Below are 18864 nucleotides of genomic sequence, written 5' to 3' on the forward strand. Positions count from 1 at the left end.
TAAAAAAAAAACCTCCAGCAGAATTTACCCAGTTATTTCTTTGTCAAAAATGCAAGTTGATAACAGGCTAGTTTACACAGTATACACAGAAAAGCACTGTGACCTAAAGAACAATGCTGAATCAACCAGCAAAGGACAAAGAAAGGATGAAAGGAAAATTGAGTTGATGAGGACAAAAAAACAGACACCAAATTTCACGTTGAGGGAACAAAGGAAAAAATAAAATGCCACAAGTTCAAAATATAACACACTTGTCAACATTTCACATAAATATATATATACCATGCCTGTGGAAAAAAATACAAATTCATAGTGAATTTGGTATACTGGAAAACTTGTATACTCACACAGATCAGTATATATTATAAAGCATGTAAATGAGGACCTTAGATATATCTAAAAGAAAAACTAATTCTTGCAACTATTTACGTTGTATCTTTGCCCCCAAAAGTTTTTAAAATAAACATACAGTAGCATCCCATTTTCAAGATGATTGGGAATCAGGCAAAATCTAGATCCAATGGAATCACATTTTTAAAAATGTTTTTAAGTATAAGGCCATTCCATAAGAAATTATCTCCAGATACAGGTAAGTGAAAAAAGCAAAGTATAGGTCAATGTATAAAATACATCACTATCATGTTCATAGATGCGTGTTTATGCAAAATGTTTCCAGAATGTTCCAGTTTCCAGAACAAGAAACAGCTTAGAATAGGTATATAACATGGTGGTGGACTATGGGTATCTTGGTGGTAGTAACAATACCAAAAAGGGGAGATCCTAAACTTCTAATATACAAACAACAATGTAAACCAATGTTACCTAGATTAAAAAAATGGAGGATTATATATGTGCTTCTGATGAATAAAATTCTTTATCAGTATGAAATAATATACTTTATCCTTGATAGCATGCTTTGCTCTGAAATCTGTGATAGTAATATAATCACTCCAGTTTTATTATTCTTTTGATTAATGCCGATGTGATACAGTTTTTTCCATTGCTTTACATTCAGCTTGTGTCCTAACATATATATTGGATTTCTTGGTTTTTGCCCCTAGCCTTCCTCACACCCATGTGCTAGTCAGGTCTCAAGTGAACGTTCAAGAGGGACCTCCTAAAGATCTGCAGAGCTCTCCTCCTTGGTAGTCTATGCTAAAGAAGATGTGACATATGTGCACAATAGAATACTACTCAGCTATAAAAAAAGATGAACACTTGCCATTTTCAACACATGGATGAAGCTGGAGGGAATTATGGATTGTGTTATAAATAAATCAGAGGGCAAAAGATAGATACAGCATGATCATTCACATATGAAATGTAGAGAAACAAAACATAGGAACAGTAAAACTAAACCAAAACGATGCTAGAAATCCATAAAATTGAGGCTACAAAGAGGGGTGGAAAATAAAGAGGTAGGGACTGCAATGGACTATGGTGGAGGACTACAGGTGCCATGGTGGTGGATGTGAAGTGGTAACATACACCTGAAGAGTTGTGAATCTATACCTCAGAATCATATACAGTGTTGTAAACCAATGTTACCTCAATGAAAAGTAATACAATAAAAAAAATTATGAGCTTTCTATGTGTTAGGAATTATGTAAACATTTTATAAGTATTATCCTTTATTTTTTAAAGATTGTATATTTCAAGAATATATCAAAGTATAAAAAATAATAAAAACTAACATCTGTATTTAAAAGGCATTCGTAGAACAGTTGCATGAACAAATGTTCTAGGTGAACCACCTAGAACCATTTTCTCCTTCTGATTTTGTTAATGTCTTAACTTCCTTTGTCCATGAATTGGGAAGTATATCTCACAGGGCCATTCACTCATCAACAAAATATTTATTGAGTACCTATTATGAACCAGGCACCATTCTAGAGATTATGGAGACAGTAGTAAACAAAATATCAAAAATATTTATCTAACAGGGATCAAGGGTAAGGGGAACAGAGAATGAGACCATAAGAAAAATACATGGTATATTAGATGAAGACAGTGCTATGGAAAAAATAAAGCAAGGATTCATGATAAGAGCTATATGAAGATTAAATGACATAATGCATTTGCATTGCATGTAGCATCTGTCACACAGGCAATTTCCTACAGATATTAGTGTTATATAAATAAATCTAAAGCAGGTAAAAATATTTTATTATCTTATATAAATTTTTCTCTAATTTATTCTGTCTGAATAATCCTAAGAATTATTCAGAAAGATTTTTCTCAGTGATTGAATGCTAAAGTCAGCAGAAAATTCCACTAGAATACTATCTGTTGTTCTATTACAAAACTTATCTATCATGAGATGAAGCTTTCATGAACCTATTATCATTTTTTGAAAGTGTGACTGATTTAAAAAGTCCCCTGAATAGACTTGTTGAATCACTGTGGTTATACTTGTTGGAATGAAAATATTTTATCACTTACTAATTGATACCAGTAAATATATTAAATTCAGAAAGTATACTTTGACATGACGTGAAGCCTAATTAATCAATTTGCCATCTGCCATACATTTTAATCTTTATATGTCCACCATCTGGTAATGTTGCATCCCCACAGCCTCCATAATTGATGTTACTTAATTCACCATGCCATTAAAGTGACTGTTTTTTGGAGTAATCTGAGTCATTAATAAACAAGTGAGCTGATGAACCCTTAATAAAATGACTACTATAACATACATTTGAGCTTTTGTTCTTTTTTTATCTGAGTCATGTGTCATATTTAATGATTTTTAATATTAAAATTTAAATATTTGACATACTTGATATTTAAAATGAACTTTGAAAAGGAATGAGGTGGCTATTTTCACAGAAGGAATTGCTTCAAATTCTTTAGAAAATATTTTCTCTTTGTATAGTCATAAAGGAATGAGCATCCATGCACGCAAACTGTGAAAGTGTATTTCTAATGCTATGCTCTTTCACATGACGCATGTAAGCTGCTCATTTCAAGCATCTGGATCAAAGGCAGAATGTATTATTTGCCTCTCCAAAAGTGCCCTTATTTAAAGTTTTCACACACACACAATTATTATTTTCCAAATAACACAATGAATCACTGCCTTATGAAACATTCTCCTTTTTTCTTTTTAATAAGAAGCATGTTATATTCATTTTGTCCTTGGATCACTGTTATCATTACTTATTCTTGTCCTAAGAGCAAGAAAAAAGGGATTTTATCGAAGTGATTTACTTGTGTCAGGACTGGAAGTGAGCTGAAAGCAATGGCAGTTCTTATATAAAGGATGGCATAATTGAATTATTGCCTTTTAAGTGATTGAAAACGGTGGTGCATATCAGGGCCATCTCTTCAAAGATGTTCCAAAGAGTAGACAGCCCATGTTGTTTACTTTATGTCTAATCCTTGTTTCCAGCAGAATAAAAACCACCAAGCATTTGTTTAGCCTGAAAACCTATTGGAAGGATTTCTAAAATACTGTAATCTGAAAAATAAGGGATGGTGCACCTAATGGGTTAAGTGACTTATATATTGCTAGTGACAGTAGTACCTTGTACTGCACAGTTCTGTTGTATCCCAAGGCAAGAGATGGTAGTTTCAGTAGACTTACTTCGAATTTAATAGGTAAATAAAATGGGTGCCATTATCAAAGTCTTTCTAATATATAACGTTAAATTATTTTTCTAGGCAAAAAGAATCCATCATTACTGTAGGTATCTTTAAAGATCTCTTCTGACCACTGTGTAACCATCAATTGCATGAATGATATAACTGTAAAAGATACAATCTGAGGCAGAGGTAGGTCAGCTAGGGCAGCTATGATGATTATGTTGATCATGTCAAAATGTTCAGAATCATTTGAAGTCATCTGAAGGACATGTTCAAACTCTGGATAGACAAAACCCGCATACTCACTCAGTATTAAGACTGAATGCCCTTCCTCTGTCTTTGAAAGTAGAGTGCAAATTTCTCAATGCTCAAAAAGCAAAATCTTCCCTTTTCCCTCCCAGTCCCTTTCTACCATGGATGTATCTAATATATTATTCTTGTACCATACTTAATACATGACAATAATATGTTTGCATGACTGACTCGAGTACTAGACTGTTAAGTGCTGAGCCAAGGAGAGAACAAGACTTTAGGCAGTGGTTCTCAGACTTGAGTGTGTGGTATGGACTGGTGTTCTCCCTGACTCCACACCCCACAAAGATTCATATACTGAAATATTAACCCCCAATGAGATGGTACTAGAAGGTGGGGACTTTAGTAGGAATTTAGGTCTTGTGGATGGAGTCCTTATGAATGGGTTCATGCCCTATAAGAAGAGATGGGAGAACTAGCATTGGCTTTTTGGTTTAGAGCCATGTGAGGACACAGTGTGAAGATGACTTTCTATGAAGCAGGAAACTGCCCCTTACCAGACACTGAATCTGCCAGCACCTTGCTCTTGTAGGTCCTGGCCTCCAGAACTGTAGGAAATAAATGTCTGTTCTTTGAACCCCTCAGTCTATGGCACTTCTGTAATAGCAGCCCAAACAGACTAAGACAGAATGTGTCAGGATTACCTCTTGGGTTCATCAAAACAAAGATTGTCAGGCCCTGCCCTGGGGTTTCTGATTCAGTGGTTCTGAGGTTTGGCCTGAGAATGTGATTTCCAGGTACTGCTGCTGCCCGCCTGGAGGTGACACACACAGACCCACTGCTCTAATGTAGAGGCTCAACTCAAATTCTAGCTCTGCCACATGCCAGTTGTGTGCTTGTAGGCAAATTACTCTCTCTCCATTTCTCCGTTTAGGCTACTAATGTGGATCTAGCTCTTAGGGCTATTATTATTTAATGAATTAACATACAGAGAGATTATATTGGTACCTGACATTAGTAAGTGTTCAATAAATGTTTATAGATGACAAAAATATCATTATTGTGTATCAAGATCATATTTTCCTAAATATAATCATATTTAGTAATCATATTTAAGCTATATAATCATAATCATTTTAGATGCAATTGAAACTTTCAGTTGCTACCATTAGATGTGCTTCATTTAAACCATCTTACAATATATATGCCAGAGAACAAACTAAGTAAAAATTAAATATTATTCCACATTATTTTCTAACTTTTTCTCCTCAGCATAAACCTGGAATAACTATTTTCAGGGAGAAAATGTTATTATCTATTAAAATCAAATATAATTTGTGGGAAAAAATATTTAAGGTTATTCCTACTAATCAATTTGCTTATGTTTACATCATGTCTTAATTGCCTTTGTAAATAACTCCTCATCAATATTTTCCTAAAGATTTATGCAGCTACTATCATAAATTACTGGGGAATAATATATCAATATTTGTAGCCTCCACAAAGTACCTAATACCTAAAAACTTTAATTAATACAATCTGAGATTTATGCCAGAGAGCAAACTAAGTAAAAATTAAATATTATTCCACATTATTTTCTAACTTTTTCTCCTCAGCATAAACCTGGAATAACTATTTTCAGGGAGAAAATGTTATTATCTATTAAAATCAAATATAATTTGTGGGAAAAAATATTTAAGGTTGTTCCTGTTAATCAATTTGCTTATGTTTATATCATGTCTTAATTGCCTTTGTAAATAACTCCTCATCAATATTTTCCTAAAGATTTATGCAGCTACTATCATAAATTACTGGGGAATAATATATGAATATTTGTAGCTTCCACAAAGTACCTAATACCTAAAAACTTTATGAGATTTATTATAAATCTGAGATTTATTATAAATCATTTTAATTTGAGAACTGAAATACATTATGCAATCCATTTTGGAAAAACAAAATAAATTAATCTTTAAGGTTTTAAACTTTATTTTACTTATTTGACTTAATTCTACTAATCTTTTCAGTAGCAATATTCATTTTTTACTTTATATTATCAAGTAATCTATCAAACTGAAAAAAAACCCAAAGATCTATTCTGTATTGCTTTTTAAGTCTTCTAGCTATGACAACTATGTTAAAGTCTCATGCTAAGTACAGAGTGGCCTATAAATAAATTTTAGTAAATTGTAAAAAACAAAACAAATGTCCTTCATATTACATAGAAAGACACAAGCAAGAAAAAAGGAGTACAATTTCCAACAGTAAGTCAGTTCTGAAGATGGAGAAATGAACTAAAGACACAAAAGTACAAACTCATTCTGGGCCAAACCTTAAAAGAACATGACTAATATGTCCAAAATCCAAATGTAGAGAATTTTAATACAAGCCTCTACTACATGCCATCTGTAGAGGTACTGAGCATGAATTCCAAACTAATAGCTAAGACTTATGATTAGAAGATGGACAAAAATAACAGAAAACTGAAATCTAAAGAGAGTCTTAAGACGGATGCACCTCCAAGTTTTAACTTGTCTTCCTAGTCTGTCGTCTTTATTTTGACTTCAACTACACGTGCTGTGATGACCCAGTTAGCATGTCTCAACCACCACTGTAAAAAGGAAAGAAGTGTTGGGCCTCCCCTGGTGGTGCAGCGGTTGAGCGCTGGGCTGCGAGGCTGCCCCCAGCCTCTGCAGCGCCTGTTTGTTTCCCAGCCACCAGCGAGGGCCCACAAAAAAAAAAAAAAAAAAAAAGGAAAGAAGTGTTGGTAGAGATCAGATCTCACCAGCTTTGTGGACTAGCATTACCATGTGGGCCTTGAAATTAAATTCTGAGTTCATTCTAAGTGGAAAGAGAAAAAATCATTTTAAGAAGGTAAAACCTCTGGGTGGAAATTTTTCGGATTGCTTAACATTTCCACCTCCCCTTAAAGCTCTACACCAGGGATCAGCAAACTTTGCCTATACGGGGCCAGGTGGTAAATATTTGAAGCTTGGGTGTCCTTATGGTTTTCTCAGATGTCCTCCGTTCTGCCACTGTCACATGAAAGCAGGCTTGTACAAGATACAAACTGACCAGGCTGCAGTGAAGCTTTATTGATAGACAATAATATTTAATTTATTATTTTTGCTTACCACCAAGTAATGTTTTTATAACTTTTTTTCAGCCATTAAAAAGGTGAAGGTCATTCTTAGCTTGTGGGTTATACTAATCAGGTAGCAGATAAGAGATGCCAACCCCTGCTCCATGTTGTCTGTCGGGTTAGAGATGGGGTGCACTGACCCCACAATGTTCCTTATGAAAGCCTAACACCTCAGAAAGTCTACAAACCAACCTAGAGCCAAGTTAGTGCCAAACACTACTTTCTAACACCGTAAGTCATTATGAAAGACCTAGAAATTATCCAGAAACAATGAACCTCCCTAGCAAATCTGCCAAAATGCTTGCTGCCCATGGCTTGTTGTAGATAAAGCTCCTATAAATCCCTAGCATATTAGATTTACAGCTTATTCTCCTGAAGTTTCCTTCCTTGTCTAAACGAATAGAGTGTCTTTGAGTTTTGAGTAAAAAGGCCTGATTCCCACTGGGCTTGTATCCAAATCTCACATGTCTGAAAGTTTTATTCACTGCCAACGGGGCTAAAACATATTTTATAGATACTCTCCGTATAAATTCTGAGCCAATACAGCGAGATAAGCCTATGTACTTAATTCTCTGCCTCACCAACAGGACTAAGAAAACAAGAAACAACAGGGAATCAAGAAATTAAAGAGAGTGCCAACTACATACTTGCTCATTTTAGCCGCAAGCAGGAAAGGAGTGAGGAAAGACTTGACCAACATGCCATTCTTCAATGTACACAAAGGAAAGCTACCTGGGGACAGAGTAAATGCAAAGGCTTTTATCAGAGCTTCACCTAAAGCCCAACTTGCAGCAGCTGAGGGTAAGGGTCAAAGCAGGTCTCTGAAATTGATGGAGAGGAGATTCTCACACTGCGAGAAGCTAGGATGGAAGAAGCCCAGCAATACTGCGGGTCAGCACATAGTTGGGGGTGCACTAAAGGGAATGAGGCCCTGACATGCCTGGCCCTGCAGGAGTTATGAGGTTGCTTGCTGGGCCTGAGGAGAGAGCAGCTGATTCCCTGTTGCTGTCCAGAAACAAAGAGGGTAGCTGAATCAGTGCAAAGTTGAAATGCCCTTTCCATGGCTATGTGCACCACCTGAGACAAATCTCCAACCTAAGGACAACAGTCACATTTCCACATCAGCACATTTTACTAGATTTAAACTCTTATCCTGTTTTTGGTGTGTACCTAGTAGATTTAACAAAGATACACATACTTTCATTCAAAATTAATCTCAACTCCCAACACTAAACAAACAAATGCTATTCTACAGATGAGCTAGAGATTATGTGGCTGAAGCAAAGTGAACTAGAGAAAGGTAGAATTCAGAGGGATTCTGTTGGCCTTTTCAGGCCTTGTCTAGATCTTGGATTTTACTGTGAATGAGAAGATGAGTCACTGGAGAGCTCTGAGCAAGAATGATGTGGTCCATCTTCCTTTCTTTGACAAGATCACTGTGATTGCTGACTTGAAAATTAACTCAATGGCAGTAACAAAGATGAACTGCAAAATTAATGTAATAAGGAAAGAGATGATCGTGCCCTAGATAAGGGTAGTAGCAGTGAAGGTGGTAGGAAGTAGGTGGATTCATTTGGATATATTTTGAAAGGTTCTCTGACGTTTGGACGTAGGACCTGAGAGAAGAAGATTCATCAAAGATGACTCCCTGTCTTGGCTGGAGCAATGGGAAGTATACCAAGATGGATGTATGCTCAGCTGCTGAGATGGAAGCAGTAAGGGAATAGCAGGTGCAGCTGAATGTTCTTACTATTTGGAGCAATATGGATGGAGCTGTAGGGGACTGTGCGAAGCAAAACAAGTTAGAAGAGAGATCAATACTGGATAGAGTCACTTATAGGTGCAGAATATAGAGAAGCCAAATAAAGGGTCAGATAAAGTCAAACTAAATACTAATTCTAGAAATTTGACTATGGGACTGAAGTAACCCGAGGCGGAGGGAATGAGGAGGGGTGAAAGCAATGTGGAGAGAAAGCACAATGGACTCTATGTGTCTTGGTGGTGGAGTGACAAGAACACCTGAGGGGGGAATTCCTAAACCTCTAAAACACAGACATTGTTAACCAATGTCACCTCAAGAAAAAAAGGTAGAAAAATAATTAAAATAGTCTCAATAGATGTTGAGAGCATTAACTATAAATTCAATTAACATTCAGAATAACAAATATTCTTAATTTAGGTTTAGAATATTCTTTATATTACAGGAATGACATTTGTTATCAGTAATAGAAAATATTAGCCTGAAACATTAGCCAGCAAAACCTATATATATTGCTCAAACACTAGAGGCACTGCTAGGTAAGTCAAGAACAGGAGGAAAATGCTATCATTATTTTTCAGTAAGTCCTGGAAATTTTAGTCAGTGTTATAAAACAAGAAATAAAGTTGAAAAGCATAACTATTAGAAGAAGATAAAATCATCATTTTTGCAAATGATATAGCATTCTAACTAAAAACTCAAGAGACTAAAATGAAAAATTATTGAAACTATTTTTTTTTAGGTTCTGTAAAATGGCAGCATGCCAAAGACATACGAATCGATAGTTTTTTACAGACTAAACTAGGTAGATTTCTAACAAAAATTCTATTTTCAAAAGCCTTCTTCCCTCCCAAAATCTCTCTAGTACATGCTAGCCAATAGAAATATAATGTGAGTCACAAACATAATTTAAAATAGTTTAGTCACCATGCTAAAAACACTACCCATCAGTGGCTGATGACCATTTATTGCAAAGTGCAATTCTGGGAGAACTAGTTATGTGCCTAAGAAAATAAGATTAGTATTTACAAATTTGAAAATGCCAAAACTCTGAGTGAACAAAAGAGGAGATTTCATTAGAGGACAAACATATGATATGCTCCCACAAGGAAGTCTTAATACTTTATATTGTTAACACAAACCCAATCAAAACTCCACTGACATTTTGGGAAGACCTGAGAAAATGATTCCAAAGACTGAGAGCATAAATGTCAAAGAACATCAAGAAAACTTGAAAATGATAAGCACAAGGGCCTGGGATGTGCTATATCAGATATCTAAGTATCATCAGGAAATTTTATCAATTTACAGATTTACAACAATATAATACTGGTAGGTTGATAAGGAGAGTAAGAACTACCATGGTAACAACTTAGAATATGATAAATGGAGAAGTATACTAAGTAGGAAAGGAATATGTTAGCACATGATTGGGGGTCACTTGGAAAACATACATAGTAACATACCTATTTTAGATCTCATCAAAGTAAATGTGGAATGAATTAACATTTAAATAAAAACTAGAAAACAATAAAGTAATAGAAAATCTATAGTTGATTATATATTCATATAATTTTGGAGTGGGGAATATATCTTTATAATAAAGAGTGTATATTATAAATCTATAATATAGATTTTTATATAAGGATTATATATCTTTATAATATGGAAATCATGAAGACACAGAATAATAGTTTTCATGATAAAATATTCTCCTTATCAAAAACAAAAAACTGATTTCTAAACTGGTGAGAAGATGCCAACATGTATGACTAAAAAAAAAAAAAAAACACAATATTCTTAACATATTCTTAAGCTTTTATAGATCAATAAGAAAAAAAGAGGAACAATTCAAGAAAAAAATTGGGTTACAAATACAAACAGGACATCCTACAAAAGAAAGCACAAATTTTTACCTATTAAACTGGCAAAGCTGACAAAATGATGATAGTATTCAACAAGGGTGAAAATAAAAGGGCACTCCTGGCCATGACATTAACAATTTTTCTTGAGGGAAACTGGGCAATATGTGTCTAAATTAGGAAAATGCATAAAGACAGAGTAGAATAGATGTCAGCAGGAGCTGGGGGAATAGAAATTGATTGTTTAATGGGTACAGATTTGCTGTTTGGGATAATGAAAACATTTTGAAAAGAGATAATGGTGATGGTTGCATGATACTGTGCCTTAAAGTCACTGAATTGTATACTTAAAGGTAGTTAAAATGGTAAACTTTGTTATATATATTTACTGCAATTAAAAAAAAAAATCCCATTGGGGCCTCCCTGGTGGCGCAGCAGTTGAGTGCTGGGTTGCGAAGCTGCCCGCAGCCTCTGCAGCACAGGTTCCATCCCCGGCCACTGGGTGAGGGTCCCACATGGTGTGCAGACCTCTCCTGCCGCCCGCTGCTCCCCTCAGCAGTGTACTTGGTCAGTCTGCCTGCTCTGCTCTCTGCTCTGACTCTGGTGAATTCTCTTGTCCTCCCACGCTTCTGACTGTACCCAGTGCTTGTATAAATAAATAAATTAATTAAAAAAAAAACATTGTATGATCTAAACATTTAATAAACCATTCTATTATTGAACATTAAGTGTTTCTCAAAAATTTTATTAAAAATAACATTATGATAAAAATATGTATATCCTTTGATTCAGCATTGTTTTTAGTATATATCCTATGATAAAAATAAAGACTATGTATAAAGATATACATTTTCCTCCTGATACGATTTGTTACAAAAAAAAAATAAACTTAAATAACTAGTACATAGGATTGGTTGAAAAATTTATGGTACACAATAGAAAATTAAACAGACATTAAAAATTGTGCTACAGACATACATCTATTAATAAAATAGGGAGGATAAAAGAGAAATGGGAGAAATAAGGGAGAACTGAATAAAAATAGCATGCATAGAAAATTTTAAAGGAGGAAATGTTTGTAAAAGCATAGGAAAACTTCTGGAAAAAACATTAAATTTTTTCCAGGGGTTATCTCTGAATAAATGGCATATTGTTACTTTTTAATTTTAATTTAATTTTATGTTATCAGTATTTTTCTGTATTACCGTGAAACTTTTTTGTAAAAATAAATGAACAAAAAACTTTTTAAGAAAACATAAAAAACTTAGTTTTTTCTTTCTCAAAAGTAACACTGTGACTGCTTAATATACAAAGGGCTCCTTCCCTCCCCCCAAAACAAAGAGACCAAGAGACTGACTTTGTGTTATTTATCATGTGTAACCTGCATATAATTGTTTCCCTGGACTAAATAACTATAAATTAGATTGTATTAAGAAATCCCTTGGGATGTTTTGTTTGCTTCTTAGCAGTCTGTTTTAGGTATATGTGCAAAACATCTGACGAAAATCCACTTTTGCTAATGAGCCAGGTTTCCTTTTATAAGTATAGAAAAAGACTACACATCTAGGACGTGAGAGATTCAGGTTTCTGAATGGAACCTAGTAAAATTAGAGCAGAATGTCTTTGAGAGTATTCTAAAAGCTTGTGCAATTGTAGAAGATATAATACAATCAGTTTAGAGACATAAGGCAAACAGATCTAATCCTAACGGCATTTTTGTTTGGGTGTCCCACATAGAAGTTGTAAATCTGAAACAGGAAACTAGAAATCATTAAGGTCACATATTTATAACATCATATTCAATTAGGTTAGAAAAGTGCAATTTCTGTCATCATGTCATAAAAAGATGTGTTTTTCTCTCAGATCTCTTCTTAAGAGAAGCTCCCTATATTGTTACAGATAGGGCTGTTTTCAATCAGTTACAAGGAGCAATTCAATTACTAGATGGTTTAGTGCAGTAACTGACTCCAGACTAATTTAATTTCTTTGGGTCTCTAAAGATCAATTGATCTGATTTGTTCCATCCCCAAAGGCTGTTTAGGAAAAATTCAGACTTAAATACCTGGAAATGAAATCCAAAACCTTGGCCAATTTCACACTACTTAGGTCATCTTGCAAACTTCAGCTAGTCACATAAGATGATCTCTTGGCCTTCAGACCATTGAAAGCTACTTAGCTTCATGTACATGTGAGTGCTCTCCACATCAGGATGCTTATTCAATAAGTGGAAAATGTGGCTGCATGCATTATCGAATCTGTCATTCTAAAGGGCAGTCAGTCTGGAGAGTCATATCTCATGCACACATGTGCAACTAAGGGGCTATTTTTACTCTAAGAATAGTTTATTAAGACTGATAAAAGTAGATCTAGATGGGGAAAAGTATGCTCGTCTAATAAGATGAGAAACTTATAATTAATTTACACTGTTAGATTGATAAAGTGCTTTTATAAATGTCATCTTACATTGTTTTCTTAATTAACTTGTGAAGTGAGCAGGGTTAGTCTCTCCATTTTCTAGATGAGGAAACAGACTCGGAGGTTAGGTGACTTCTCCAAGGTCGCTCAGTCAATAAAGGCAGAGTTGGGTCTCGAGCCCCTGCCTTTGTTTCCCAATAGATCATGCCACCCCCAATCTGAGGAGATATGACATACATTATAAAAGGAATCACACTTACCCGCTGAGTCACTGTCTTCAGTATTACCTGCCACCTGACTAAAACTGGAAAAAGCTCACTTTATAACTTCAGCTGCGTAAACCTAATCTGAATCAGTGCCTCTGGCAAAGGGGAAACCTAAATGAGAGCAGCCTCTTTGCTCGCCTAAGCCCCAACTACTAGAAGAGTTACCCACTTGGTCTCTCTCTGCATTCTCTAATGGATTTTCAACTAAAACTGAAGCATCTTTCCTTGATCTCAATACCCCAACAACTTACCATGCTCTCCAATTAATTAATCTTTCTTTCCTAATCAAACCCCATAGTTCCAGTCCGATATACAGTCTCCCCTGAAGGTTTTTCTGCCCAACTGAGTCTCTATATCTGTTCCCCCCATATCAAAACTACCTCACTATGTTCTGCCACCTGGAAAGTCATAAGGAAGATTATATAGATGTTGCTAAAATATGTAATCCCTTAATTTCTGTTGTCAGGTCAGATTGGGGACTAGTGCTGAGGTCAGATTTGACCATGTGACAGGTAACAAAGAAATGTGGAGCAGCTGGCAGGGAAATCACACAAAGATTTAGAGATAAGATAAAGCAGAGGGCTGGTGACTAGGGCATGCCACCTGTCAATACAAACTTCAGACCACATAAAAAAATGTCCAGAAGATGAATAATTGCTTAAGAGCTAATACAAAACACAATGACTATAGTTGAAAACACTGCACAGTATAACTGAAATTTACTGAGAGTAGAACTTAAAAGTTTTCATTAAAATAAAAAGATAAGATAAAATAAAAAAGAATGTTTACAGAAAGTTACATATTATCTTTAAGAGGTACAAATAATTAGTTTGAAATATGCATTTTTTGACATTCTTGTGGGACAAACTGTGGATCTCAAAATAGTCACTCTCATGACAGTTACTGCCTCATACTATGTGAACCATTTTAATTCAGTAAAAAGTGGGGTAAGGTACAGGCACAAGACTGTCATTTGTCTTCCTAAAGGTTCTGAGACAAGATGTCTCTCCTATTAAATACAAGCAGTCTACACTACTGGTAAAACGATAAGCCCTGAATTAAATTACATCTCTCTGCTCCGAAATTCCAAGCTACCAATAAACTCTTTGTGTTAGCAAATATATCCACTTCTGAAGGCAATAATCCATCAAAATTCCATTTCTCTGCAAATTGCCACTGAAGACAAAGTTTGATATCATCAAGAAGACTGAGTCATTGATAACAATGAAGCTCTATATTTTTTACAGCTGAATAAATGCCCTAATCAAAGAAATCACTTCACTCAGAAATTGAGCATAGGCTAGATCCAGTTGTAGCAGCTAGCAAAGCAAATCTACAGTGTTTTTACTAAAGGAGGGATGTGGGGGGCAGAGGATCAGAGATTATGCAGTAAAGTTATGGCTGCTTAGCACTGAAAGGAGAGCACCACTGCAAACTCACTCCTCTCTTTTATCTTGTCTGGACAAAACAGTAAACCAAAGATTTTCTTTACCTCTCAATGTCAGTGAGCCTGGAGGAGTCCCGGAATCCTTTGGCAAAAGGGTTGCTATCTATTTTCAGCTTGGTTATCTGAAAAGGAAAGATTGGATAACAAAACAGTATCATTTCTGAAGTCAAGAAAGTAAAATCAGAAATAGCATGTTTATTTCCCATGGTACTCCAAGAATATCTTAAGTCTCTCAGTATCATGAGAAGGGTCGAGAATACTAAAGAAAGTTCTCAGGAGGGGGGATCACAGTCGCCTAGTGCAATTGTCAGAGAAGGCCTCAAAGAAAAGGAGGTATTTGAGGATGGGTTGATTCTAGAGAACAGTCACTAAATAAGAATCAAATTACTCTGTCTGTTGTATCCTTCCACATCATTTCAAGAACACTATGCTTTCGGGGGTGGGGGGAGTAAGAAAAACTTCCTACTAAGAATCACAGCCTGAAGTATTTACTGTGTCCATGCTGTGCCAGTCATAACCCCCACATTATTATTATTAATGCAGAAGACCATTCAATCATATGCGCTGTGCCTCCAAGGAAATATATCAGTACATTAGGTGGTGAAGCAAAAATTATAAAGGAACACTGATTAAAAGATAATCCACTTGTAAAATTCCTGAATGCTAGAGCTGAAAGGAACCTAAGAGGACCAAACACAGTAAGTCAGTATGTGAATTAGAGAAACAGAAACCTTGAGGATATGTTATCATTCATCGATATCAAAATTATAACCCATGTGCATCTTTAGAGAAATACACAAAGGGTCTTTTTCTGGAAAAAGATGGATATAAGTCTTCCTCCTTCAAAGTTAAGAGTGTAAAAAAAAAAAAAATACACACTCCAAATACAGTTTGAGACAGTTTTTGCCAAAAGGCAGGAGTGTATTTACTATTCATTTTAAACCATGAACACCTAAAGAAATGCTTTTTTCTTACCAAAAAAAAAGGCATTTTTATCCTTGTTAATTTTCTTAATGTGAGCTAACTAGTGCATAAGTTGCAATGAAATGATTTACCTGGCTAAATATAGAGCTTCCCACATTGTCTTGCCAAGAGAACTGCAATTCCCTATCACTAACACTGCCAAGTTATAGATTGGTTATTTGAGACTACTAATTTTTAGGGGCACTTGTCATTGTCTCAGAAATGTATATTTTTAGCTCATGAACACTCATTCTTTTTTTTTTTTAAGATTTATTTTATTTATTTATACAAGCACTGGGTACAGTCAGAAGCACGGGAGGGTGAGAGAATTCACCAGAGCCAAAGCGGGGAGCAGAACAGGCAGAAGGACCAAAGTACATTGCTGAGGGGAGCAGCAGGCGGCAGGAGAGGTCTGCGTGCCATGTGGGATCCTCGCCCAGGGGCCAGGGATTGAACCGGAGCAGCAGAGGCTGCGGGCAGTTTTGCAACCCAGAGCTCAACCACTGCGCCACCGGGGAGGCCCTGAACACTCATTCTTGATCAGCCAGAAAGTGTTAATTTCTTATTCAGCCTACTTAATGTGAAATGGTAAACAGCTTTGTCTCAAACATGACCACTGCTCAAATGTTCAAGAATTTATGAAGGGTGAAGTCTGCTTCAGCTGTTCTCTCCAACTAGGATATAGCTTATAAGGTCAATTTTTAGGACGAAGGAGAAAGTTTTAATTTCAGTGAAATAAATTAAAGACATTTTCTAAAGTTTTAGAAATCAGCATGTTGTAAAATTATAAAAGAGCAATACGAATTTAAAATTCTCAAGGATAGGAGCTGTCTCTTTCTATTGAATAATTATAAGTTAAAATATTTTATATTTCTACAGTGCTTTATAGTTCATGAAAATACATTCACATTAATTCACCACCAAATATTTAATGAGGATAGATTACTTATTGTACACTATGCTAAATGTTGGATTATGCAAAGATAAATATCTCATAGTTCACCCCAAAGGAGGTTAAAATTCCAAGGAGCAGGCAGAGCAATGCACAGCTGTCCTGAACAAGAAGTGACACTGAAGAGGGTGGCATCATATCCACGTAAGTGTTACATCCTCGTCAGTGCTAGTGATATTAAGGGTAAAACAAATCCAGAGGAAAATTTCAGCCTGAAACTGTTAGGTAGAACATTAAATTAAATTAAGGCTTCTTTCAAGTTCAATTCCTACATGCTCATTTATAAAATTAAGTGGTGAATATATTTTTTAAAGATTTATTTATTTATGCATACAAGAATGGGGTTTCAGGCCAGAGGAGCGAGGGGTGAGAGGATTCACCAGAGACAGAGGGGAACTGAACAGGCAGACTGACCAAAATACACTGCGGAGGGTAGCAGTGGGCAAGTCAGGAGAGGTCTGCTGCACCATGTGGGCTGCTCCCTGGCCAGGGATCGAACTTGTGCTGCAGTGGCTGGGGTAAGCTTCATAGGTTGCATCTTAACCCCTTGCGCCACGAGGGAGGCCCAAGAGGTGAATCGATTTAACAATGGATAAAAATTTGTGGGGACAATGGCAGATAGCATGTGATGAAAAAACTAATTTCAAAAAAAGTACTTCAATAGCCAGCATTCTAAAATGTGACAGATCAAGCTTTGAGTCTTTACAAACAGAAAGGATAGAAATTATTACCTGTTATAATAAATAAAGAGGGACTTTAAATCTACATTGCTCCTGATAATGACTTTGAGAATTACATTTGTTGTCCTTCATTATTGCCCAAAGGTAAAGACCACTGGCTCAGAATGTGGTGATCATAGAGTTGTCATAGGGAGTAAACACTATACATGTGTGTTGTTCAACTGATGTGTCACCTTATATAACATCATTACCATACCATAACTTTGAATGAGGAAGTGAACTATATTCAACTAAATTTTCATATTTGATTTATTCTAAATAACTATTATTTTCTATTTTCAGTATCTTTTTAGTTCTTTCAAGATCCTCAAGAGTGTCAAAAGTAACTCTTTTCTTTATATTTTGATGTAATTTCAAACTGTAGCAAAGTTTTGAAAACAGTATGTACACACAGATTTACCTATTAGTTACAGCAATGACTGAACTTTAGCGCACTGGTTAGAAAAGGAGCTCAAGACAATAACCAAGTACTTACTTTTTTTAGGAGCTGTTTTATCTATTTCCAGAGAAAATAGTTGTGTTTGGGAGGTAGTGGGAAAATTTTTATGAAATGTAATGTAGGAAAGAAAAAGAAGAAAAGCTGTCTGGGTCTCCTATAACTACAACTGTGCATGGGCCCTTGATGGCCATAACAATCTTGAACAGGTTTCACAGAGGATCGATTAGTAGCAGAAAGACCATGGGCTGAACTTCCTGATGAATCCACCGTACTTGCTATGTTAGTATATTTGGGCTCTATTGGGATATTAACAACAACCACCCCAGAAATGTTTGTTGAACTTTGCTTCAAGAACAAGCAGTTAGAGATAATATGATTTCATCTTTTCACCATGATAGTTTAGGTGAAGTCTTTTTTTTAATATATACATCCAAAAGGGCAGATTTATTAAGAAAAGAGAGGTATCAACATAGTCATAGGCGAGCAGGCAAACTAGCCCTGAAAGGAACAGGTAATTGTTAAAAGAGAAGTCTGCATAGACACAGGTGGGAAGTCTAGGGACAAGAGCTGCTGAAGCTCTTGAGTTCACATAAAAAAGCATTTTATTTTGCTTTCTAATTTTAAGATACAATAAATTTTTAATAGCAAAAATTTCACATTCTAGGTCGGGCATAGACTTTATTCCATGGATGTTTAAATAAAAGCCCATAGTTAAATTGAAAGGAATTCATTCCTGAAGGTATAGTTTTACATCCATTTATGAAATTTAGGATAACTGAAAATGGTAACCTCTTGAGAACTGATGAAAATACCTGAGTTATTAGACAGCTGGACATCATTTCATTTGCTCCCCAAATATAGAACAATGCTGTTCAAGAGTGTCAACCATGTCACAGGTACTACTTAAACAAGGACCCAAAACAGTCAACTATCTAACATAACAGGTGAAGAAACCTATGTGAAAACACTGGTATGTTTCTTTATAATTCAAAAATAAGCTTTTAAGCAGCAATGTTTTTCATTTCATTAAATGAAAGTA

General features: G+C 35.4%; 1 protein-coding gene across 1 annotated transcript in view; it reads right to left on the bottom strand.

The window, feature by feature from the left end:
* The window catches only part of TBX20 (T-box transcription factor 20), a 37229-nt gene that overhangs the window by 2622 nt on the left and 15743 nt on the right, over positions 1-18864 (bottom strand). The window contains exon 6 of the mRNA XM_037517991.2: positions 14777-14853. Within this exon, the coding sequence (XP_037373888.1) occupies positions 14777-14853 (77 nt within the window). The remainder of the gene's footprint in view (positions 1-14776; positions 14854-18864) is intronic.

The sequence above is a fragment of the Talpa occidentalis genome, unplaced genomic scaffold (assembly GCF_014898055.3).
Source record: "Talpa occidentalis isolate TD23 unplaced genomic scaffold, MPIMG_talOcc4v2.1, whole genome shotgun sequence".
Lineage (NCBI taxonomy): Eukaryota > Metazoa > Chordata > Mammalia > Eulipotyphla > Talpidae > Talpa > Talpa occidentalis.